The 26,903-nt window shown below is 36.5% G+C and overlaps 1 protein-coding gene across 2 annotated transcripts in view; it reads right to left on the bottom strand.

Annotated features, from left to right (window-relative positions):
• Positions 1-26,903, bottom strand: part of LOC105465742 (vesicle trafficking 1) — a 77,656-nt gene that overhangs the window by 43,189 nt on the left and 7,564 nt on the right. For both annotated transcript variants that reach the window (XM_011714312.3, XM_071096525.1), the window contains exons 2-4: positions 13,960-14,054; positions 10,646-10,773; positions 9,889-9,964 (exon numbers count right to left, since the gene is read on the bottom strand). In XM_011714312.3, the coding sequence (XP_011712614.1) occupies positions 9,889-9,964; positions 10,646-10,773; positions 13,960-14,054 (299 nt within the window). The remainder of the gene's footprint in view (positions 1-9,888; positions 9,965-10,645; positions 10,774-13,959; positions 14,055-26,903) is intronic.

Here is a 26,903-nt window from a genome sequence, read left to right as displayed (position 1 = left end):
TTTGGCTATGCCCTGTCCCTAGAGGTGGAGTCTACAGAGGCAGGCAGGCCTCCTTGAGCTGCGGTGGGCCCCACCCAGTTCGAGCTTCCTGGCTGCTTTGTTTACCTACTCAAGCCTCAGCAATGGTGGGCGCCCCTCCCCCAGCCTCGCTGCTGCCTTGCAGTTAGATCTCAGACTGCTGTGCTAGTAATGAGGAAGGCCCCATGGGTGTGGGACCCTCCAAGCCAGGCGTGGAATATAATCTCCTGGTGTGCCGTTTGCTAAGACCCTTGGAAAAGTGCAGAATTAGGGTGGGAGTAATCCGATTTTCCAGGTGCTGTGTGTCACGGTTTCCCTTGGCCAGGAAAGGGAATTCCCTTACCCCTTGCACTTCCCGGGAGAGGCGATGACTTGCCCTGCTTCAGCTCTCACTCGGTGGGCTGCACCTAACATCCTGCACCCACTGTCTGACACACCCCAGTGAGATGAACCTGGTACCTCAGTTGCAGAAATCACCCGTCTTCTGTTTTGCTCATGCCAGGAGCTGTAGCCTGTAGCTGTTCCTATTCGGCTATCTTGGAACCACCTCAACCATGACTTTTTAAAAAATACCAACCAAGCTGTAAAATGTCTATTGATTTGTCTGATGTCACCTCATGATTAGGTTTGGGTTATACATTTTTGGTAGCATTATCACTGAAGCGATATTTATCTTTTTCAGATCATCTTATTAGGATGCACATGATGTGGGTTGTGCCAACATCAGTGGTGTTAGGTTTAATGACTTGGCCTAAAGAGGTGACAAGTTTTCTCATTATTGAATTACTATTTTCCTCTGAAAGAAATAAGCGATTTGGTAAGATATTCATAGACATGTAAATTTACTTCTTATCAAACTTTCCACCTACTACTTTTAAAGCTCACTAATAATTTTCTAATTTTATCATTATTTGTACATTTATAGTTAGAATCCTATGAAAAAGAGCCTTATCTGCTCTTTTATTATTTATTCATTTATTTATTTCTTCGTATGTATCAGTATGGACCCATACAGATTCTTTATTCAATGAGTTATCACTCATTACTATCATTCTAATTTTTATGCTCAAACTGTCCCTGGCTTGGACAATGGGAACCCTTTCAAGTCGGCTTCTGGGTCCTATGATTATGATAACACTTTCCTACTTTCTGTCACAAGAAGGTCCGGCCTTATCTATAGCTTTCCTGGACTCAGTCCTAGATTAAGCACTTTCTGTGAAAGTCCTGGTTCCTTATGCAGCATAAAATTAGAATAGAAAATCAGGTACTAGGGATGCTCACTGTGCTCTCACTGCTACTGGTGCATCATTGGTCCCAGGAGAGCACAGAGACATACAAATAGCACACATACAGTATACATATTATACCTATATATCTATTCATCTAATATATTTAAAAGCATGAATTAATAAGATTACAACAATTCCAACCTAACAACATAACACAATCTAGTCTTCTCTCATTCCACATCGTAACTAAATTCCCCAAAAGTGAGAAAACTGTCTCCCTCAATATATTTAATCATTTGGTCACTCCTAGAATACAGAATAAGCAGGTTTAGAACTGCCAACCCATACTATGACAAATCAAACCTATAAACAAAATAGTTCAATATTTAACTTCTGCAGTAAAATGAACATACTTTTGAGATGTATACATCTTCAGTGCACAATATTTTGACAAACAGATTAGTATACCTGGGTAAACCATACTTCTAATTATATCCCTTCCTAGAGCAACTTCCTTTGGTGTGCATGCATGTACACACACATACACACACGTGTATGAAGGCAGTCGTATAGTTTGCATTCTTCCGGCTTTTTTCCTCAGCATAATGTCTACTAGATTCATCCATGTTGCAGGGAATATCAGTAGTCAGTTCCTTTTTGTAACTAACACCCCAATGTGTTTGCCAGTGCCCCCAGTGCCCCTGTTGGTGGACATCAGGGTTGTTTCTAGCTTTGGGCTATTATGAATAAACTTCCCATAAGTGCTCCTGAACTAGTATTTTTCTGGACATATGTTTTTATTTCTCTTGGAAAAAAACCAGAAAAGGAATTGCTGGGTAAAAGGGAGTATGTTTAGCATTAAAAAAAAAAAAAAACTGGCCAACTCTTTTCCTAAAGTGGATGTAACATCTAACATCTCCATCAAGCAATGTATGAAAGCTCTTGGTTTTTCACATTCTAGACAACAGTTTATGTGGCCACTCTTTATTCGTGTTATTTTATTGATTTTTTAAAACTATTCTATCAATGACTAATGGGGGGTATTAAAATTTCCAACTATGATTATGAATTTTTTCTTACTTTTCTGTCAATTTGTTTCATATAGTTTGAAAGTCTTATTCTTAGGTGCACAGATATTTGTAACTGTATTGTTTTCTTGATGAACTGACTCCTTTATTATTATAAAATGTTCCCTTTTATTTCTAGTAACACATATACTCAAAAAGTCTATTTTATCTATGGCCACTTGGGATTCTATTTACTTAGTATCTGCATTGAGCATCTTTTTCCATATTTTCATTTTCAAAATATTTATCTTTGTATTTGAACAGTACCTGCTATAAACAGTATACAGATAACTGAGAAATAGAATAGTGGCAGACAAAATATTAAAAAATAAAAAAACAAAAATGTTGAAGGACTAGAGAAAATAGACTTTAGTTTTATACAAGTGAGTAATGACATGAAATTAAAAGGAAAAAAAAAAATCAAGACATGACCAAGAAAAATATCATTGAGTAAATGAGATCTATTACATTTTAGAAAAGTTATGAAATATAAGTTATATATAAACAAGTATAAGGCATTTTTCCATCTACAGATTAAAAAATGAAACACTTACTGCAACTTTTCAAGCAGAAACTAATCAAGAAGACAAAGCCCCCTCTTCAAGTACTTGCAATATAATTTATCCAAAAATATAATACACAAAAATGTAGTTAATACATTCATAGTGTAATATTCATAAAGTTAGAACTCTAAATACAGGTGGGGGAGAGCTGAGAGAATGGAGAAATTCATGTAAGGACTAGAATAATGTAGGTGAGACTCGAAGAGAAGATAAAACTTAGGCAAAGCCAGCTAGAAACACAACATTTCCAAGGGTGAAAAATGAGAAGACAGTGAGCAGCCTGATCTACAAAGAAAGTAGGACTGGCAAATAGTGCTGCAAGCAGAGTATGGAGCATGACAGAAAACCTGAAAATCTGACAGAGGAGTATGGACTTGTAGTGTTAGGAAATAAGAGGTTCCTGTAGGTTCTTCAATGACAGAAGAATAAATTGCCAGGGGAAAAAAAGCTCAAAATAGGATGCATTAGTTATGCAAATTGCATAATTCATCTTGTGAATCAGTGGCCTTTTTGAAAAGGGATGGAATTTTAAGTAAAAAGAACTTAATTAGAATACCCCAAATCATCACATACAGATATCATACAGAAGGCTTCGGTTATTCAGATTGTGTACATCTTGTATTAGTCTATTTTCACTGCTATAAAGGAATACCTGATGTTGGCTAATTTATACAGAAAAGAGGCTTCACAGTTCCGCAGGCTGTTCAAGCACGGGCCGAGCATCTGCTTGGCTTCTGGTGAGGCCCAGGAAGCTCTTACTCATGACGGAAAGCAAAAGGAAGCCAGCGTGTCACAAGGTAGGAGAGGCAGCAAGACAGATGCCAGACTCTTAAAACACCACTTCCCACATGAAATAACAGGGCGAGAACTCCCTTATTACCATGGGGAGGGCACCAAGCCATTCAAAAAAGATCCACCCCCATGACCACTCCTCCCACCAGGCCTCACCTCCAACACTGAGGATCCCATTTTAACATGAGATTCAAGGGGGACAAACATCCAAACTATATAATTCCACCTCTGCTTCCCGCCCCCCTCGAATCTCACGTCCTTCTCACATTGCAAAATATATTCATCCCTTCCCAAGAGCCCCCTGAAGTTTTAACTAATTGCAGCATCAACTCAAAAGTCTGAAATCTCATCTAACAATCAAGGCACATTCCTTTCACCTGTGAGCCTGTATGATTAAAAGAAAATTATTTACTTCTAAGAAAGAATGGTGGTACAGGCATTGGGTTAGCATCCCCAGTCTAAAAGGGAGAAACTACCCCAAAAAAGGCGCGATACGCCCCACACAAGTCCAAAAACCAACAGGGTAGACACTAAACTTCAAAGTTTCAAAATAATGCTTCACTCCATGACCAGCATCCAGGGAACACTGGTACAAGTGTTGGCCCTGGGCAGCTCTGCCCCTATGGCTTTGCAGGGTGCAGCCCCTGTGGCTGCTCTCATAGGTTGGAGTTGAAAGCCTGCACCTTTTCCAGGCTCAGGGTGCAAGCTGTCAGTGGCTAAACCACTCAGGTGGGCCTGGGTGGTGGCAGCCCCGCTCCTACAGCTCCACTAAGCAGTGATCCAGGTAGGACTCTGTGTGGGAGCTCCAACCTCACATTTCCCTTAGCACTGCCCTACTACGATCTCTTTGTGAGGACTCTAACCCTGAGGCAGGCTTCTGCCTGGGCATACAGGCTTTCCCACACATCCTCTGAAATCTAGATGGAAACTGCCAAGCCTCCTTCACTCTTGCATTCTGTGTACTTGCAGACTTAACACACCATGTGGAAGCTGCCAAGGCTTACAGCTTATGTACTCTGGACCAGTGGCCCAAGGTATACCTGCGGCCCTCTGAGGCACAGCTAGAACTGGAGCAGCTGGGACAACCATAAAAATTTTCAAACTTTAAATCAATTAAAAATAATTGTCTGCATTATAAAGATGTTTAAATTAAAAGACAAATATACAAATAAAAATTATGCCATTCCCTTGCCCATTTTCTTTTTTTATTTTAGATTTCAGTGTTTCCCAAAACACATTCTATGAGAAGGAAAACAACCAATTTTGAAGAAAGTTTCAGCTTTGTTAAAAAGCTACGGAATATCAAGCAGTTAAATAACACCAGTGCCTTTCCTTATCAACAAACAAACCAGTTATGGTTAGTCTTGAACTATATCTAAATGTATCTAATGAGTATATATCAAAAAAAAATCTTGTCTACCTGAAATCTTCAAACTCATTCTTTCCCCACTTTTCTGTTCCCTGTCTTTGTCTCTACCAGTGTTTTCAAATTACACAATTAAACTAAAGTGGAATTGTAAAGGAGGAAATGAGTTAACACTGCTAAATGATTTGAAGACCAGTTTATATTCGTGGTTTTGGAACAACTCATCTTTTTATAGTTTTTGAAATAAAGGTTATAATAGTTTGTGTCTTGTTTTAGGCATATAGTGCTTAAATGACAGGTAAATAAAAAAACTTCCACGTTCTTAGACAACAATGAGGACCTGTGAGAGGGCTGATGCCGCTAACTATCTTGCTTATCAATATTTTTAAGGGCTAGTAAAATCACAGCTGAAGTGTACTTCTCCCTTTTCCACCTAAACAAGCATTACTGAAAACTCCTGGCATTTTAAATCATTATTATTATTATTATTATTATTATTTTAAACAGAATCTTGCTCTATCACCCATGCTGGAGTGCAGTGGCACAATCCCGGCTCACTGCAACCTCTGCCTTCTGGGTTCAGCAATTCTCTGCCTCATCCTCCCAAGTAGCTGGGACTATAGGTGCAGGCTGCCACATCTGGCTAATTTTTTGTATTTTAATAGAGAAGGGGTTTCACCGTGTTGCCCAGGCTGTTCTCAAACTCCTGAGCTCAGGCAATCCACCTGCCTCGGCCTCCCAAAGTGCTGGGATTACAGGCGTGAGCCACTGCACCCGGCCTAAATCATCATTTTTTAAAAACCTCAGTAATCACCATGAAGACTCTGTTTCTAAAATGGAAAACGATGGAACAAAATACAATACTGAAAATAAGAGAAAACAAGTCTGAATAAGGCTGATCACACTGGTTGGCCTGAGGCATATGGATAGACTTAACAGTATTTTCCTTTCTTTGGCTGACTTTATACAGTTAGTCAACCTTAGTTTGTAGTCAAAAATCAGTTTACTAGCCATGTAAGGGTAAGATCACTGTAATATATTGCATGTGAGAAAAGTTAGTATTTTGAGTGTCAAGCAATTTGTACACTAAGTGCAAACTTTATATATAACAAATTTAAGTTAGTAAAAAGCACCTACATAATTACATATTAACTGTGTATACACACATTTTTCAACACAGATATGCAGGATTTACAGAAGGCCCAAGAATATACTTCAGCCCAAAGCATATGACCACAGAGACTCCCTTTCCACTCTGGCCATATAGGTTTAATTTCTTCTTTCCATCCCATTCCAGACCCCTCTAACTATCTAGAATCCTTTATCTACCAACAAAGACGCAATCTCCTACTTTATTCTAGCACTAGTGCAAGGCAAAGGGGCTTAGGGAGCAGGTTACGTAGTGAGATAGGGGGTAAAAAAAATCCCTTTACCCTTACTCTTTAGTAACTCTCATATCTACACAAATCCCATCCCATCACCCCAATCTCACCTGAAGCCTTCTCACTGGCCTCATTTACAGTGTTTGCCCTAGGTTCTATGTTCAAAAAACTAAGGAAGCTGGTTCTTCATTAATGGTAGCTAAAAGTAGCTAAAAGTAAACCTAGATTTTTCTCCTGAAATACAGATAAATTATGTAGTTTATGTACGTGGAAGTGTTACATATTCTTTAAGTGAAAAGAACCTATTACTCACTTAAGATTTCTGGAAATTTTGTTCTTTTTCCTATGACTATTACTTAACCTGTTAGCTGGGTTCACCATTGTTAGCAGTTATAACTTTAAAGGATTATGTGCTTGCTTCTAAAATACATAGGCGAAGGTAGCTTCCCTAAGTAAGAAGGAGCAGAAGGCAAGGAGAGCACAATAAACCATGTGGCATTCTGATCTGCTACTTTGCCTTATCATGATCCTCTCCTCTCATATCTTGAATTTCCATTTACATCTACAAACGTGTTTCTTTACTAACTTCTTCCTCTTACATTGCAAAAATAGGTGTTTACCAAGGGTTTTTACTTAGTCATCTTCTCTCTCATTCAAAACAATCCACTTACCTGAAGGGTTGGTCTAATCTTATAACTTGAATTGTCCCCTCTACTTTGCTGTCTTTTGCTTATTTCCAAGAGGCTTCTGATGATTCCTTTTTGGTTGTCAAACTTGCAACTCTAATTTTAAAATCTAAGTTTCAATAAATTATTGTTTCTCAAATCAAAAACAACTCATCATGTACGGTTCTCCACCTCTCAACTAAGGCCCACAGTTAATCATCAACCAGTTTTTTTTTTTCTTTTTTTCTTTCTTTTTTTGTCAAATGGTTCTGTAGTTCTCCCTCACTACAGTTCATTGTACAGACTCCTATTATACGAAGCACCCCAAGGCATAATTCTTTACTCAAAAATACAAATTGAAGATTGCAGGTCTTCCATCATCTGTCTGACCTGGCTTATGACTTACTCTTCTACTCTGAATTCTCACCATTCTCCTTCACCTACCTGGTACTCTCCAAAGTTCTACTGAACCACTCAAAGCTTTCCATCATGTCATGTTTATATTACCTCTGTATCCCCAAGTATTTAGCATAGTTCCTCACACTAGTAAAACAGAGAAGAAAAGAAAATTTGGATCATTAATAACAGGAGATGAAGTGAAAGGGAGTTAAAAACGTGGATCCATGAGGCCATCAGAATATAAAAAGGTAATACCCATTGAATAACAGTTCAGGTTTTCACACTCCAGGTTATCAGTTCTCCTTTATACGACTCTGTACAAGAGTTAAAACATCTGAGAGCAGTGGCTCTGAATGGGCATTGCTCCATAACTGAAAATATCTCAGGTGGTTTCTGGTTAGCTCAGTTAGTGGGAAATGACACTGGCAGTGTGTGGGCAAGGGCCAAAACTGCTTTATGTTTTGGAATAAAAGGGACAGTCACATTAAAAAAAAAATATCCTGGCTGGGAGTGGTGGCTCATGCCTGTAATCCCAGCACTGTGGGAGGCCGAGGCAGGTGGATCACGAGATCAGGAGATTGAGACCATCCTAACCAACATAGTGAAACCCTGTCTCTACTAAAATACAAAAAATTTGCCAGGTGTGGTGGCGCACACCTGTAGGCCCAGCTACTTGGGAGGCTGAGGCAGGGTAATCGCTTGAACCCAGGAGGTAGAGGATGCAGTGAGCCGAGATTGTGCCACTGCACTCCAGCCTGGTGACAGAGTGAGACACTGTCTCACAAACAAAACAAAACAAAACGAAACAAAACAGTCCTTCATTTGTCACAACTTTGAAATGTCCTGAACAACTTTCATGCTGGCAAAACCCCTGCTTATACTCATCAAGCTTAGAGAGTAACTTCATTTTGAATATAAAGAAAAAATAACTTTTTGCAGTTTTGCTATACAATCTTTTATAAACATGCCTTATACACTGATTGTACTTTGTTTTGTTTGGGACTTTATTAAGAGCTAGTCATCATTTTGAAAAAAAAAAATTCTATCACAGAAAACAACATTGCCCGTAGTGTTCAAATCATTCATATACACATATGTATCAATCTTATTTATAACTCTTTCTTTTTCTAGATTAATACATTCCCTCTCAGAAAATAAATTCTCCACCTAAATGGTAAAGCCTGTTATGGTGAAAATAATACTGAACTTAAGGCAGTAAATTTGTCATTGAGCCCCCATTTGCCCATGTATAAAATGGTTATGTGCTTTGCTTACATTAGAGTCATTATGGGAATCCAATTGATAAAATGAACAGGAAGTATGTTATAAAATATTAAGTCCTATATGCATTTTACAAGGGAAACAAACCATTAACAATAATGCTGACTAGAAATGAAACAGAAAAAAAGATCATAAAAAGATTGTACCTCCAGTGCCAGTGTGTTGGCTCACACCTGTAATTCCAGCACTTTGGGAGGTCAAGGTGGACACATCACCTGAGATCAGGAGTTCGAAACCAGCCTGACCAACATGGTGAAACCCTGTCTCTAGTAAAAATACAAAAATTAGCTGGGTGTCATGGCATCTGCCTGTAATCCCAGCTACTAGGGAGACTGAGGGAGAAAAATCGCTTGAACCCGAGAGGCAGAGATTGCAGTGAGCCGAGATCGCGCCATTGCACTTCAGCCCGGGCAACAAGAGCAAAACTCCATCTCAAAAAAAAAAAAAAAAAGATTCTACCTCCACTATGTTCAACAAATTACAGTGTAAAAACTTAACAACATACAGGATTAGTAATACGTTAATACTTAATAAGATCAAACTCTAAACCTATGCTGTCCAATACTGTAGTCACACATATGCTGAAGTGTAAAATACATGCTGGATTTAAAGAACTTATTACAGGCCAGGTGCAGTGGGGTTCACACCTGTAATTCCAGCACTTTGGGAGGCTGAGGCAGGCAAGATTGCTTGAGCTCAAGAGTTCCAGAGCAGCTTGGTGAAACCATGTCTCTACAAAAAAATACAAAATTAGCCAGCTATAGTGGCTTGTGCCTGTTGTCCCAGATACTCAGGAGTCTGAGGCAGGAGAATTGCTTGAGCCCGGGGAGGCTGAGGCTGCAGTGAGCTGAGATCACACCACTGTACTCCAGCCTGGGCAACAGAGCAATAACCTGTCTCAAAAAACAAACACAAAAATAAAAATAGAGAACTTAGTACAAAATTAAAGTATATTATTAGAAATAATTTATTTTTTGAAAATGGCCAATAAAAAATGCAAAATTACATTTTTTGCTTGCATTAATTTCTGACAGACATTCTGCTGTAAATAAACAATGCAATAACAATATTGATAAACAGAAACGTTACTGATCTTCAGCTAAGACAATAAAGAATGTACACTCACTTCATCAGTGAGTTCTCCAAATACTGTTATGACATCTATCAAAAGACTTGCAGTATAGAAGGACTTGATCATGTTTCTGGAAGAGAAAAGAGAGTCGGTCTAGTTTAAATATGAAACACATTAAAATGTAGTTTTGTCATGTAGTTATAAGAAAAAAAAATTCCTATCTTTATAAAAGCACTCCGAAATTAATGTTTTAAATAAAATCAGATTTCAAGAAAGTAACAAAAATCGTTTTATAATCTGTTACTATGAGAAAGTAACAGGGCTCATATTATAAGTAAATGCGCCATGGCAAAACTTTTTGTATATTTTTGATTTTAGAAAAATGTAATTATAGTATTATCTGACTCCATATGAAACCATAATGTATTTCTTTACATGCAAATATTATACTGAAAAATCATTTGAATTGACTGGGGTGGGTACCTTCAAAATCAAAATCAAAATCAAAATCATGAGGCGAGGCTGTGATTTTGCCTAAAATCAACTCAGATTTTACTAAATGTTAAAAAACAGCTAAGTAGAGTATATTTACTAAGTAAATAAATCTGCCCTGGGTATTTCTTCTTTCAACCATTTTCTTTTATGAGAAAGGCCAGAATTTGTAACCTAAAATCACTGTGAGGTTCGATAATTTTTTCTAAAAAAACCTAAATCAATCAGCAGGTTAGAAAGTGTTCCAGAGAAAACTAGTTACTTTTGGTTATACAGTTACAAAATTAATAAAATAATTTTTATTTTTCTCTTTACTTACTTGTGAAATCGCCCAGCACGATCTTCATTGTCTGCATACAAAAACATTTTCAAAGCATAATTCTCCAAATGGGCACAACCCACTATTTCTTGAGTAATAGCTTCATTATCACCCAACTGCTTCTTTAGCTAAAATAAAATCAGATACATAGCTTATGATTTTGGACTCTTAGAAGTGTTGGCTTAATTACAAATAATTCTAATAATCATTTTAAGTAAATTATTTTACATTCATTTCAATAAAAGATGTTATCAATGAAATTTGCAACAAGAGTTGCTATGCCTCAGCCCAATGCATTTAAAACAAAATCCAATGCTTACAACTTTGAAGAAACACACTTATGATAAACTGAAAATATAATTTAGCTCTAACAATCAAAATAACCAAGCATAAAACGATAACATATCCAATTATCTATATGAAGGAAGCATCAAATACTTCAAAATGATGTTTTATTACCCAAACTATAAGTTATCCTAAAAATAGAATTAGAAAATAATTTCTAGGCATATATAACTTAAAATTTTAATTTATTCCCATTTCTTCTGTCAAATCTAAAAAAAAAAAAGACTAGAAGGTTCATCATGTCCTAAAATAGTATCTCTCAGCTGGCCACAGCGACTCATGCCTGTAATCCCAGCACTTTGGGAGGCCAAGGGGGCGGGTCACGAGGTGAGGAAATCGACACCATTCTGGCTAACTGGGAGAAACCCCATCTCTACTAAAAATACAAAAAGAAATTAGCTGGGCATGGTGGCGGGCAGCTGTAGTCCCAGCTACTCAGGAGGCTGAGGCAGGAGAATGGCATGAATCCGGGAGGAGGAGCTTGCAGTGAGCCGAGATCGCACCACTGCACTCCATCCTGGGCGAATGAGCTACACTATGTCTCAAAAATAAATAAATAAATAAATAATAATAATATAATAATGTCTCTCAGAGCACATCATGTAAAAAACAAAAAAGATCTAATTCTAAGTAAGGTATAAGACAACAAACTCAGAATCAACTTATGGAAGCTTTTAAAATTTAGACAAATATATACCTGCAATCAATGCAACTTATATCTGTAAATTTTTAGCCCTTTTCTATAGACAAAATAATTGAAAGCATTAAAAAAAAGTTCCTAATTTTTACTCAGACTACAATACAGGAATAAAATAACTCCCTGGAGTATCAGATCTGAGCATCATAGTAGTTGATAAAAACCTGCTTTTTTTTAAAGTAAAAAATTAAAATCAAAAGAAGCCCCAGGACTTTTCATAAAATCAGCAAAGTAAATACTTTCATAATTAAACAGAATAACTTATGGTCCAGAAGAGATTTAACGCTGAAATTTAAGGCAATTTTATCTATGTTTATCCTGAACAAAACAGAAAAAAGAAAAAAAAAATCCCCACAGATAACAGTAATTTATGTATCTAAACTGCAAAATCATTTGTAAGGGCAGATTTCGTTATAGAATAATTTTAGTGAGAGTAGGCCACTTCATCCTATCTTCATCAGAAAATATCTGACAGCAAAAACATAATATATTTGAAGTTTTAAAACTGTAATGCAAACATTATAGTGTGCCCTCACCATGGAATAAACTTACCCTACCTGTCATTTAATGTACGTAGTGATAAATTCCTGATGAGTCCCTTCATAAATGTGATTTTACACTTCAGAAATCTGTTTGAATTTTGTCTTATCCAAGAACTATTATCCGAGCTACTACTGCTATACAGTGAAGTTAATAAAGAGACATTATACTATACAAAATGCTAGAGTTGGATTTTACAAATATACTGCTATGTGTGAGAAACATTCTCCCTTCTACCCCAACCCATTCCCTAAAAAGAGAGTACTCAAATTTATCTTGTATCCACAAAAGCAGCTGTAGAAATGGAAGGCCAGATAGGCTCCAGCAACAGCTGAATTTCCTCAGTGTTGCCATGAGGCTGATTTTGGGTAGTTAACAGTAGCAGATGACAGGAGTCAATAAGCCAGAGAGCCACACCAAGTGAGAGAACACTACTGCCCATGGCTGCTTTATACAACTAGGTAGGAAGTTCTGTCTTCGCATAAGTCTTGTTTGAATGATAACCTCCTAAAAATACATAAAAATAATAAAAACAATGAAAAGCTCTGGGCTGAAAGTGTTTTCATTTTGGTTTTTATCTAAATTTTCTCAAAGCAAAATAATACAACTGATAGAATAAATAGGTTTCTAATTCTCCTGAGGTTGGATATCTAAATAAGCAAATAAAAAGTAAATCACGACTATTAATGTAACAGTCTTGGAGGAGATGAATTAATGAGTGTACCCTGACTTTGTTAGAAGAGAAACCAGGTATGGCTGAGTCCAGGAGTTACAGGTAGGCACTGTAGACTACTAAGGTTGGCACTGCCGTCTTTGTGCACTGATATCCAATCCAATAGGCACTTCTCAGTAAGTACCTCTACAGTGATCTGTGAAGTTATATTAGGTTCAAGAAGGTGACTAATTAGTCACCTACCACTTTCCTGCTAGGAGGGATGCCTAAACCCTAAGAATATCTTGCCCTGGGACCCCAGAGAGGGAGGAAGAAAAGATAAGTAATTGGCATCATTTCCTTCATTGTTCCTTTCACTAAATACACACCCTATTATTTCATTATTACAAGAAATATTAAGATTCCCAAATTAATCACCCATGTAACTGAAGGGAAGGTTAGAAAGGGTTTTTCACAGTTGGGCATGGTGGCTCATGCCTGTAATCCCAGCACTTTGGGAGGCTGAGGTGAGTGTATAACTTGAGGTCAGGAGTGGGAGACCAGCCTGGTCAACAAGGTCAAACTCCGTCTCTACCAAAATATACAAAAAAATTAGCTGGGTGCGTTTAGTGTGTGCCTGTAGTCCTAGCTACCTGGGAGGCTGACGTAGGAGAATTGCTTGAACCTGGGAGGTGGAGGTTGCAGCAAGCTGAGAGATCACGCCACTGCAATGCACTCCAGCCTGGGTGACAGAGTGAGACCCTGTCACAATTTAAAAAAAAAAAAAAAGAAAAGGTTTTTCACTTATAAAAGGATGAGCCAAAGGCTATCTATAATAATGTGGAACAAGATATGATGGCATATGCAAAGATATTTGAACATACTTTAATTAACACTCATAACTCCTCTGGAAGTATACAGCAAATAATTGAAAAAAACTTATGTCTAGTTTTTCCTCAGGTATAATGGCATTGTTGATTGTTGCCAAGGGAAAGAACTAAAATGACAACACAGACACACAAATGAATAAAATGGTATTTTAACCATAACCAGAAAATAAATGATTAGCGTTCAACTTACAGCTTCTAACTGATCCATTAACTTTGATAAAAATTTGCGACATTCAGGAGTTTTACTATCGATCTTCATTCCAGTCTGCATTGCGTATAAACGACCTAGAAAGAAAAGATAATTTGAACAATTTCATTTTTAAAAACCCATGTTTACGAGTGTTTAAGATATAATTGCTAATAAATAATTTAAAATTCAAGTACATTTAGAAATAAAACTGATTTACTATGGAAGTTATAAACCTAAAAAGCACAAAAATATTATTCAAAGAATGCAAGATATCCATAATGATAATTTTTTTTTTTTTTTTAAATCAAGTAAGGCCTTCTCTTCTGGCATTATGTTAAAAAAAAAAAAAAAAAATGACGAGGTATGTCCTAAGCTGTCAAAGGCAACTATAATTTAATTGGTAGGACAAAGCACACAGCAAACAACCATATGTACAAGAGCACTTCCCAAATGCCAAATAAGTGATACTGACAAAATATACAAAATGGGCTGGGATAGTAGGAAATAAGACTTGAACTGGAGTTTATAGAAAGAATTGCTACAGTAATTTTACATATACTCTCTCTTTGAATAAATGTACCTTCTCTTTAAAGAGTTAATAAAAACAACTGAGATAAGGCTAAACCTAAATAGCTGACACCACAATTTTTATTGCTTTCCCAGTGATAAGAACTGTGAACAGTTCTGGTGGTAATTGCTGTTACCACTGATGTATACATACGATGTCTGTAATTTACCCCTTACATTCAACAATATGTCCTGGAGATCTGTGTCAATGCTAATGTTCTACAGTATGAATGCATCAAGGTAACAAAAGCACATTCAGGCAGCTCTCAAAATTTCATTATAACTAATGTTGTGCATAAATGCAACAACAAAATGCAACGAAATTTTTGAATGAAGACTGATGGTAAAACTCATGAATTGCAAAATACCTCCTTGTGCACAATGCAAGAGAGTTCCCAGGGGAACCAAGAGGTGAGATTCCTGGGTCATAGTCTCTGTGCCTTTTTCATTTTGAGACCTACTGTTAAGCTGCGCTCCCAAAACAAAAGTATCAATACACAGTTGTATCTGCAACATATACAAGCACTCATTTTGCCTAAACTCACAAAAAACTTATTAAACTTACATTCCTATCAACCTGAAGACTAAAAGCACTCTGTTTGATTTTATATTTTCTTTCCTAACCACTAAAAAACTATTAGGTATTTACTGAATAGCCCTATATTCTCATTTATGAATTAAGGATAGCTATCTAAATAAAATAATCTTCTGCCAAATTGGTTTGCTTTTAAACAAATTGACTTGTAGCAATTCCTTACACAGTATGAAGTAGAGATATAATGTTCCCCCACCAAATGAAATCTTCTACGTGTTTATTCTGTCTCTACCCTAACTAGAATTTACACTCCATGATGACAAGGATGTTAGTCTATTTGGTTTGCTGATGTATCCCTGGCATCTATGATAGAGGTTGGCCCTTGATAAACATTTTCTGAATAGATAAACACATGAATGAAAGAATAGCTCATTTTGTCCTACTGACTTAAATGTCATTTTTATCATTCATTATCATATATTAAGTTTCCATGGTATAATAGGGCCCAGCTCTGTATACTGCCTACCCTGCTGTGCTATTCTACGGGTCTATTGTTGTTTGATTTACTAGAGCTTTATAACAAAGCTGAATATCTGTAACTCTCAGAATTTCCAATACAATTATGTTTACATGTCAAAAATTCTCTTTAAAAATTAATACATGCGTGAAACAGTTATCTATTTATCATATCTGTTTTTAATTTTAATGGTTTCATCCGGAGGAACTGCTTTTTAGTGCTTAGGCTTTGAGGGCGTCATATTACAGAGCTTGAAGTTTTATTTAATAATGTATTCATAACCACATATCAATTTTAAGGATTCGATCCATCTAGATATTAAGGAGAGAGAGAGAAAAAAACAGAGTTCCAAAAGTGTCACCTAGATTTACTGCTACCCAGTGTAGTGCATGTTGCTTTCAATGCACACTAACTAGCACTGGAGATCACTTTGACATACAAAGGGATTCTAATTTGATCTCAGATTAAATGTTATCTTCTCACAAGATAATATCTATAAATCTTAATATGCTCTTTCCTCCTCAAATTTAAGCTTACTGTATTTTACTGTATTGCCAAAATTTCCCAAAGAATATTAGGTATCCTTTATCTTATTTTTAAGAGGATACTTCTAGCAGAAAGTGGGATCAGTTCCATGCCAGGTGGCTCATATTCCCCTAAGAGAGCCACCACCCTAAGTTATACTGAAGCTAGCTAGGTCCTTGAGACCCATATGATCCCAGGGATTGGCAAAACAATTGGCTAGAGTATGGAAAATAAAATATTAGCATTTCTATTGATATTTTATCTAATTCTTTAAAAATTTATATTTTACATATCTCAGTACATCAATATGTAAATGTAATTCATAAATAGTTTACATAACATATTGCAGATTTGTGTTCAATGTTTTTTCTAACTCATATGGATAGGTGATCAAAAGGTCGAGAATTGCTGCTTTATGGCATCCTCACTCGTCTCAACTATGAACGATGTTTTCTTGCCCCAACCTAGCCCACGCCTCTTCCCCACACCCCCATACCTTCTACCAAAATCCCATGGAACCACTGCTTTTCATCAGCATACTCCTCTATATTTTCTGATTCCTTCTCCTTCTCTCTCTTAACTAAAAGCAAGTATCACTTGAAGAAATCACTGTATTTGCAGTCCTCTTTAGTAACTTAAAAAAAAAAAAAAAATCTATCACATACCTCCTTAGGACTGGCAAGCTGCTATATTATTAAGGAGTTGTAATGTACCTAGCCCAAAGAGTACATTTCCCAGTATTCTCCAAAGCAAAGTATGGCCATGTAACCAACACTAATATTATGTGCCCACAAATAGTTAGGAAAGACTGTTGTAATGTCTCCACAAAAGGGGGAATGACAGCAGGGAAATATCTTGCAGACCCTCTCCCTTTTTTGTTCCCTACTACCTAGAATATAAATACTAGATGACTGAAGCCCTAGTACCTATCTTAGGCTACAAAGCAACCTTGAAAATGGTAACCATGTGCTGGCTGGTAGACTTGAAACTGGAATCAGCTGGGGTCCCTGATGACTTACTGGAATTGGTACACTAGCACAGGGTACTGCCAACATCAGACTTTCTTTAAATTATAGAGTAAATCCTTATTTTATTTACCCATTGTTATTTTGGATTTTCTGCAATAAGAGAGTAAATCAGATTCAAATGTAAACACAGCCCATATTCTCAATTCTTATTGACCCTTGACCTCCAATAATTTTATGTGCTCTCTTTCACTCAGTGGTCATTCTATAATTAAATTGCCATCTCTAACTACTGCCAAAATCAATACATCAAGCACCCACTCTCTAAACATAATCTCTTCTTCCAACATTCAACTATGTGCATTACTACAGGTTTCCAGTTCATTGGCTTCTTACTACTTCTTCATTACTATCAGTCTTCTCTCCTTTAACTTCTCTCTGCAACTAGCTTTGATGTTACATTTTAAGAACTTTATTTTACTATCTCCTTCTACCTCTAAATTTTTTTTATTACATCCCTCTGGCAAAAGCATACTTATACATAAACCCAACTATCCTCTTTCTCTGTACCTGCATCCAAGTAGCAGAGACTGATGACAGATTGTCTTCATTACAAATATCATAATTATCAATCTCAAATGGGCTTGATACTTGCTTTCCCAACATCCCAATTGACTATTTCAAACACACTTTAATCTCTAAGACAACTGTCTTACCCAAACATACATACACATTAGGTAATTACTCATGATCTAAATGTGCACTGACCAATATAAAAAAATGATAATTTGAAGGATGGTACCAACAGTGTCATCTCCCCACAGGTCTTTCTCTTTTTTTTTTTTTCTTTAACCACAGTAGTGAACACTATGTGAGGCCTACCATTCATGGAGCAGAGTTAGCTACTTGATAGATCAATTTTGGGAAGAAATATAGGGAACAACCCAGTCAGTAAAGAAATAAGGTTGATTCCAAGACTGTCCTTGGCTTTAGTGACAGCCATTTCAGGATGCAACCATTAAGCAAACATGCAGATAATTAATACAGCACATACAAATATAAACAAAATTTCCACTTCTTGTCCTTTTGAAGTTAACCTAATCCAGATAACTAATAGTTAAACACAGTGTAATAATAATATAGTTTAATTAGCCTGGCCTACATTCCTTTCTTTCTTAGTTTGTGTGCATATTTAGTCGTTGCAATTGCAAGGACATTATTATATGGTAATACCTTTAATTGAAGAATTGGATCCTCTCAGCATTAAAAGATTTAGGACAAAAATCGGCCTGGCTTTTATATTTCTAAATACCTTATGTTGCAAAGAATTCTTAAGTACAAAAAATTTACCATAAGATACATTTTCTACTATTAATAAAAAGGAAAATTCCTTGAATTCACTTAAGAAAACTCAGTTTAAGTACACTAAAACATCTTTTTGCCACAGGGATGAAAAAAGGATCTCTTTCATAAAGAACTCTGAGACAAGTAATTCATTCTAGCAGCAGCAATATGATGAAAAATTAATGTCTAACATGGAAAATACCTACAAAAACAGAACAAATAAACATGTAGCTAAAATCATCTATATGAAAATATATTTGATTTATTTCATCAAGGAAATGTGTTTCTTTTTATGAATAAATATTATATTTGATGAGTAATGAAGCATATTTGCAAAAGGATTAAATACTTTCCAACATGACTTTAATTTAATGTGAGACATTTAGAAAACAAACATTTACTAATTCTGAAGGTATGTGTAATCCAGAGTTCCTCAGAATTTGAACATTAACATTCTAACACATCCTTGCTTATCCATAAGAACATAAAACTATGAAATATGCATGATAAAATCATATGCAAAAAGATATAAAAGCAACTATGAGGAGTGAGGCTTTGATAGGTTAAAAAACGTGGCACTCAACAGAATACATATTGATACATAAAAGCAAACTTTATTCCAAAAAATAGAACTGAATCTTATTCTATTCCTAAGTATATTGCAGATCTCTTCTATATGGTTAGTATCATCCTTTGTGAAGGGCTTTCTGAGTCAATGATTATTACACAGTTTTTATACAAAATATATCCAACTACTTTCCAAATTAAATAATTTAGGCACACTATTTGACCAAAAAAAAATAAAAAAGGAAAAAGGAAGGAAGCATGAATGAATGCCTGCTAATGAAGAATACTTACTTCACTCGTCCCTTCGTTAAATAGATAACTTTTGGAACTCCTATCATAACAGTGATTTTAAGAAAAAGTCACTCCTGACTTCCTATTAAATAATGTAATGAAAATCAAAGTATAGGGTAAGAATATCTGGCTTTTTCATTGTCCAAAGAATAAACAGATAATCACTGGGATTCTGGATATTAGCACTGTGCTGACACATAGCAAACACTAAGTGATGATCTGATTATTAAAATGAGAACACGGATTCGACTTCTGGACTTAATGAAGTAACTATGGTTATCATCCCAGTGTAAACAGAAAAAATCTGGACAAAATATATGAAACAAGCTTTCAGACAACAAAGACAGAGGAAGACCATGATACCTGGAGAAAGGAAACAAATGAGGTGGCACCAATGATCAACCCAGCATTCTGCCTGGAAGCACATGCCAAACTAAGGCCCAGGAAGAGGAGTCCCAAGCAGAAAACAGTCCTCTTGAGCTGAAAAAACACACTGGAGTGAATTCAGGGAGACTGACGCAGTTGTACATTAAGGGGTAGAGTTCTAAAGAGAAGGGAGCTATGCAGGAAACAACCCAGAAACCTGAATAAGGGTAACCTGGAGACACAGCTGAATACTAACATGTGGTGTGCAGGGGGAAGCTCCTCAAGGCCAAAGAATGAACAAAACCTGTTCAATAAGCTGAACTGTTCCCAATGCACACACAGGGCTAGAACGCATTCAAGTTCCAACAAGAGAGAGTGGAAAGTCCTATGTGTTACACTGGGTATTCAGTAGACAGTTCAAGATGGGCATACTTTGGTAGTGGTGTTAAAACTCTCCCTAGAGCAAAGACTACTTTAGACCTACCCAAAAAAGCTAAAAGCAAACAAAAAACAATACGCAAAAGAATCAAATTGAACTCCAAATTTATTAATTGTTGGCCAGATGGAATCCCTTCAAAGAAAGACCACAAACTCCAGACATTCAAGAACGTAAAATTCACAAAGTCCTACTGCCAGTCAAAAATTACCGAAGAGGCCAACAGATAGGAAAATGTGATCCATAAGAAGAAAAAATATGGCCGGGCGCGGTGGCTCAAGCCTGTAATCCCAGCACTTTGGGAGGCCGAGACGGGCAGATCACAAGGTCAGGAGATCGAGACCATCCTGGCTAACACGGCGAAACCCCGTCTCTACTAAAAACACAAAAAATTAGCCCGGCGAGGTGGCGGCGCCTGTGGTCCCAGCTGCTCGGGAGGCTGAGGCAGGAGAATGGCGGGAACCCAGGAGGCGGAGCTTGCAGTGAGCTGAGATCTGGCCACTGCACTCCAGCCTGGGCGACAGAGCGAGACTCCGTCTCAAAAAAAAAAAAAAAAAAAAAGAAGAAAAAATATAAGCCAACAGTATGAGCAGATCAAACAATGACAAAATAATAAAAACAGGAGATAATGACATTAACATACTAGAGAACTATAGAAAGAATTTAAAGAAAACAATGAATAGAAAGGAGAAATGGTACATACACAAAGAAATCCAAATGAAACTTCTAGAGGCAAAAAATATAATACCAGCAGGGCGCGGTGACTCACGCCTGTAATCCCAGCACTTTGGGAGGCCGAGGCAGGTGGATCATGAGGTCAGGAGATCGAGATCACCCTGGCTAACATGGTGAAACCCTGTCTCTACTACAAATACAAAAAACGGGCCGGGCGTGGAGGCAGGCGCCTGTAGTCCTAGCTACTCAGGAGACTGAGGCAGGAGAATGGCATGAACCCGGGAGGCAGAGCTTGCAGTGAGCAGAGAGGTGCCACTGCACTCCAGCCTGGGGTGACAGAGCGAGACCTCATCTCAAAACAAACAAACAAAATATGTATATAATATCTGGGCCATGTGTGGTGGCTCATGCTTGTAATCCCAGTACTTTGGGAGGCTGAGGAGGGCAGATCATGAGGTCGAGAGATTGAGACCATCCTGGCCAACACAGTGAAACCTCGTCTCTACTAAAAATACAAAAATTAGCTGGGCATGGTGGTGCGTGTCTGTAGTCCCAGCTACTCAGGAGGCTGCCGCAGGAGAATCGCTTGAGCCCAGGAGGCGGAGGCTGCAGTGAGTCGAGATCACATCACTGCACTACAGCCTGGCAACAGAGCGAGACTTTGTCTCAAATAATAATAATAATAATGATGATACCTGAATTGAAAAATTCAGTGGGTAGGACGAATAGTACAGACACCAAAAAAGAAAAGAGTAGTAAACTCTGGAGCACTGCAATATAAACTACCCAAAGTAGTTTACCTAATTTTTGAGATGGGGTCTCGCTCTGTTGCCCAGGTTGGAGTCCAGTGGCACAATCTCAGCTCACTGCAACCTCCGCCTCCTGGGTACAGATGATCCTTCCACCTCAGCCTCCCAAGTAGCTGAGACTACAGGCACAGGCCACCCATTGGGGTAATTTCTTTTTGTATTTTTGGTAGAGACAGGGTTTCACCACGTTGCCCAGGCTGGTCTTGAACTCCTGAGCTCATGTGATCCACCCACCTCAGCCTACCAAAGTTTTGAGATTACAGGCATGAGCCACCATGCCCAACCAATACCAGATTTAAAACTTGGATCTTGATGAGTACTAAAAATCATATTTATGTCGCAAAATATAAAAATTTTTATTTTTACATTTTATAAATTTCTTTAAAAGAGAATAGTTAAAAACATACATAAGGTTTACAGTATAAGTATAAATACAATGTATGACAACTATAGGCAAAGGACATGGGGGGAAAAGACAGTAAAGATCTTTCCTTATATGTTAAGTGGTATGAGACAGTAGACTATGATAAGCTATTGTAAGCATTCTAGAGCAACCACTAAAAAAATAAAATAGGACTATCTAGTAACTCCACAGTGGAGCTACGATAGAATTCTAAGAGAACTTCAATTATCAAAAAGGCAGAAAAAGGAGAAAGAAGAAACAAACAACAAATGAGACATAGAAAACCAATAGCAAGACTTAAACCCAAACATATTTATTACATTAATTATAAATGTTTTAAACATTGCAATTAAAAGGTAGAGGTTGCATAATGGATAAAAACATAAGACCTAGCAATATACTATCGACAAGATCCCAGTGAACTGGAGTAATAACTTGATAATAACTAATATTAAATGAGTAATCACCATGGATCATGTACTCATTTAGTCATATAAAAATAGAAAAATTGATTAATCTACCAAAAATGTTTGTGAAGTTGATCTTACTATTATCCTGAGTATATTAATAAAAAACCTGAAGCTCATAAGGTCATGGGGGGCCATAAATGGTAGGTTAGTATTTGACTCAGGCGCAGTCTGGCTCCAGAGTCACTGTATCCTGCATCCGGCAAGATGTCTCTCTTCATACACATACATAAAATTATATCTAACCACAAATTTTACATACATGGCAACACGTAATTTGTTTGCACCCTTCATTTCTACATTATGCTGTGGGTTATGGCATCTTTTGTGATAAATGTAACTCCACATATCTTTAACAGTTACATAATATAAACTTTCCATACTGATGGGAATTTAGATTTTCAATTATACTGGCTCTTGGGGGAGCTAAAAAAGTGTGGAGGCTTTTTTTTTTCCCCTTCCATTTTAAAATGCAATGTCTGGGGGTACTACTACCATTTAAAACAGTAATATCCTGAAATGTACTGGGCAGCCCTGACAGCAAAGAATTGTTGCTCCAAGATGTTAACAGTGTCACCAAATAGAAACAATAATAAACTGAGGTAAAAAAAAAAAAAAAAAAAAAACTCAAATAGTAGAAACATAAAAACCTGACAAGCCACAGAAAAATAAATATAAAAAAACATAAAAAATGTAAATGTAACAGCCCAATGAAGAATTTCAGTGAAAGTTGGAACTTATATCAAGCATGGTCATTGAAACCTACTATATATACTCCTTGACTGTTCAAGAGTATATAAGCTTCCACTTTGAACAGCCAAATATAATTGTCATAGAAGACAAACCTTATCAAAGATGCTTAAACTTCTATGAATGCCAAAAAAGAAATGAAAGTTAAGAGTGTGTTATTTGACTCCATAGCCCCTTTGACTTTACATTTTTTTCTAAAGAGATGTAAAATGAGTTGACATTACTCAAAAAGGAAAGTATTAAATGACAATTTAAAAAAAATAAAATTCATGTTTGCATGTAGGTTCACAAAACAAACATAAGAGGAATGGAAGGCTAACGGATAAAACAGCAGTCCAACATTCTGTGTGTTTATTGTCTTTGCTACAGTAAAGTACCCTGAGAAAGCTTATTAATTAAAAAAAAAGTAAGTACTCAAGCAATAAGACTATAGACTCTAGTTTATCATTCAGGAACCAGCAAAGACTGAAAGGAACTGCTTCTCTATTGGTTTAGTTAAATTGGTCTGAATGAATTTAAAATCCAATTTCTATGTGATTAACCACAACAAAAAATAATAAAAGGCAAGTTCTTTTTTTTTTTTTTTTTTTGAGATGGAGTCTCGCTCTCTCACCAGGCTGGAGTGCAGTGGCACAATCTCGACTCGCTGCAACCTCCGCCTCCTGGGTTCAAGCAATTCTTCTGCCTCAGCCTCCCGAGTAGCTGGGACTACAGGCGCACGCTACCATGCCTGGCTAATTTTTGTATTTTTAGTAGAGACAGGGTTTCACCATATTGGCCAGGCTGGTCTTGAACTTCTGACCTCGTGAGCCGCCCACCTGGGCCTCCCACAGTGCCAGATTACAGACATGAGCAAGTGATTATTAATGCTAATATCCATGTAGTTTACCATATATCAATAAAGAAATCCATTATTATTTAGCATTTACACTAATATTTTCTGCTTGAATGTCCTGTAACATCTCAGAATTGAAATAACTTTATTTATACTTACAGCTTCCTGAACAACTGTACTATATTTAATTTTCTGATGATATAAACAAATGAAGACTCTTGAGACTGTGTATATACTTTCACTAAACGTTTATTAACTTTACAATGTCACCCCCTAGAGGAAGCTTTAAAAATTGAAACTTGAAATTTTATACATTTACTCATTGCAAAATGAAAAAGGAAGGGGAAAGTTCTTTCCGAGTTTAGCTTTATCTACAGTACTAAACCGGGCAGAATCAAAATATTCATGTAAGAGTACCCACTTTTAGTACAGATTCAAATATTTTCTGGCTTCATTAAAGAAAAATAAAGAGATGGAGCTCAGAGACATACTGTTAAGAGAAAGCACCTCCTTCATTTTCCACTCTCCAGTTAGGGAATCTCCCAGATTATTTCACTGGCTTTTTTGCCTTTTTTTTTGTCATGGATTGTACTATTCCCCTTCCCCTCAGTTACTCTGTGGCTCACTCAATAACTGGTTCTCTAATTACTAGCTACTACCAACAATTTTTCATTTAACCTTTTTTTTTTTTATCTGACTTCAGTTATTCAGATCCTGGTTCAATCACTTAGTAACAGAAGGACTAGAAAGATTGTGAGGATCAAATCCGACATCCTGAAAGAAAGCACTGTTAAAATGCCAATCAGCTACAGGAATGCTAGTTGTTTGCCTTCCTTATTAGGTGACAACTATATGGCCATGCTTCCCTCTAGGGACCACAACTGCCTTAAAATTCAGGTCAATTTGGGTAACATTTTTTGAGCAGGCGTTCTTTAATATGTAAATATCTCCAGTGGCCTAGCACTACCAGGCAGAGTAAATGAATAAAGACTGGAGCAGAGTGTAAGCCTTCCTCAGTTTACAGTCTAGAAGAAAGAGAAGCAAATGAAAAAGCAATTATGGTAAAGCTACACCAACGTACAAAGAACAAAAAGAAACACCTTAAAACCAGGAGACTTAAGAAAAGGCCTCCCAGAGAAAGTGACATTCAAGCTAGTACCCAAAGGATAAAAATCTAGTGAGTGTAGTGGGGAAGACAAGAGGTGTCAAGGCAGAGAAAGTAGAATGTTAAAAGGCTTGGAGACAATACAAAGTGCCTAATGTTTTAGTAGCAAAGTGAAATTAATTTGTAAAACTACAAAAGGTGATTCAGAACTCAAATCATGAGGGGTCACTGAAGACAAAGATTTCTTCAGATAGACATATGGAACTGCATGTATAATAATTCCGTATCCTACACTTTCATGTAAACTTCCCCCCATGTTATAAAAGATGCTTTGTGATGTTTAAACAATTACATTACTTTCTATGCAGGGGATATAACATAATTTATTTAGCCATTTCCATAATGATATATATTTTAGGTTATTTTGAGCTTATCACAAATGTATAAATAATCATTCAGGAAATTCTGCATAAAGGTCTTACTAAATGTATGGTTATTTCCTGAACACGTTGCCCCAAATTGGAATTACTGAATTAGATACTCTACATTTTGCCAAATGCTTTCCAAACTTTGTACCAATCACACAACCATGACAGCAAGCCATGACATACTCATTTGTACTGAGTCATATTTTTACAGTCAAAAATTGTTATTCCATTTTAATTTACATTTATTACTAACTAGGATGAATGCTAATGATTAGTATTCCCTCTTTCAGTAGTTGTATACACCTATTTTTAATCTATGGGGATCTTTTTTATTTTTAAGGGATATTCATAAGCATTTTATATATCAGGGATATTGGCTCTTTGTCACTCATCTACTGGAAATGTTTTTTCCCGATATAGTACTTGTTAATTTGTACTGCTTGTGTCACACACAATTTCTAAATGTTCACAGTCCACTCCATCATTTACTCCGTGTTATTTTCACTAAGCATTAGAAGCATATCATTCTAGTGGCAACAGGGATTACACGTTTGAAACAAAAACTGGGAAGCTATGACATTAGCTTAGAATGTCTAAGGTATGGATACAGTCACAGAGAAAATGAGAAAATAAAAACAATTTTAAAACTTTTATGATTGGTTGATTATGAGACATATGAAAGAAGAAAAGAAAGATTAAGTTTTTAACTTTCAGCTAATAAATTTCAAAATACAGTAGAAATGAAAGATTTCCTAGAAAACTCTACTATATCAACAATGGCTCAAGAGGAAAATATTTTTCTAATGGAAGAAATTGAGAAATGTAACTTCCCCCAAAAGTGCAAAGTTGTGTTGAATCAATGATTTTTTTAAAATCTAAAAAAAGCGATAAATCTGCTGCCTTTTTAACCCAACTCTCATTTGAGGAAAAAGAGTAATTTTCTCAACAATATCTAAGAAACCAGAGTAACATCGTTACAAAAATCTCAAAATGATAACATAACTACAATATATTAAGAACTCTCAAACTCAACAATAATGAGCAAAGACATGCAGACATTTTACTGAAGATGATACCCATATGGTAAATAATTATGTACATGAAGAAGTTTTCAACTTTATCAGCTATCAGGGAAAGAAAAATTAAAACCACAATGAGGTATCACTGTACCTATTAACACTAAAATTAAAAATAGTTACACAAAATGCTGGTGAGAATGAAGAGAAACTGGATCACTTATCATGCATGTGTTGCCAATAAGAGTGTAAAATGGTACAGCTGCTCTAGAAAACAGTTTGACGGTTTCTTATGAAACTAAACATGCAATTACCATATGATCTAGCAATTGCATTTTTGGGC

This window comes from Macaca nemestrina, chromosome 5 (assembly GCF_043159975.1).
Source record: "Macaca nemestrina isolate mMacNem1 chromosome 5, mMacNem.hap1, whole genome shotgun sequence".
Taxonomy (NCBI): Eukaryota; Metazoa; Chordata; class Mammalia; order Primates; family Cercopithecidae; genus Macaca; species Macaca nemestrina.
Note: the sequence above shows the minus strand (reverse complement) of the source record. Positions and strands in the feature narration are given on the sequence as shown.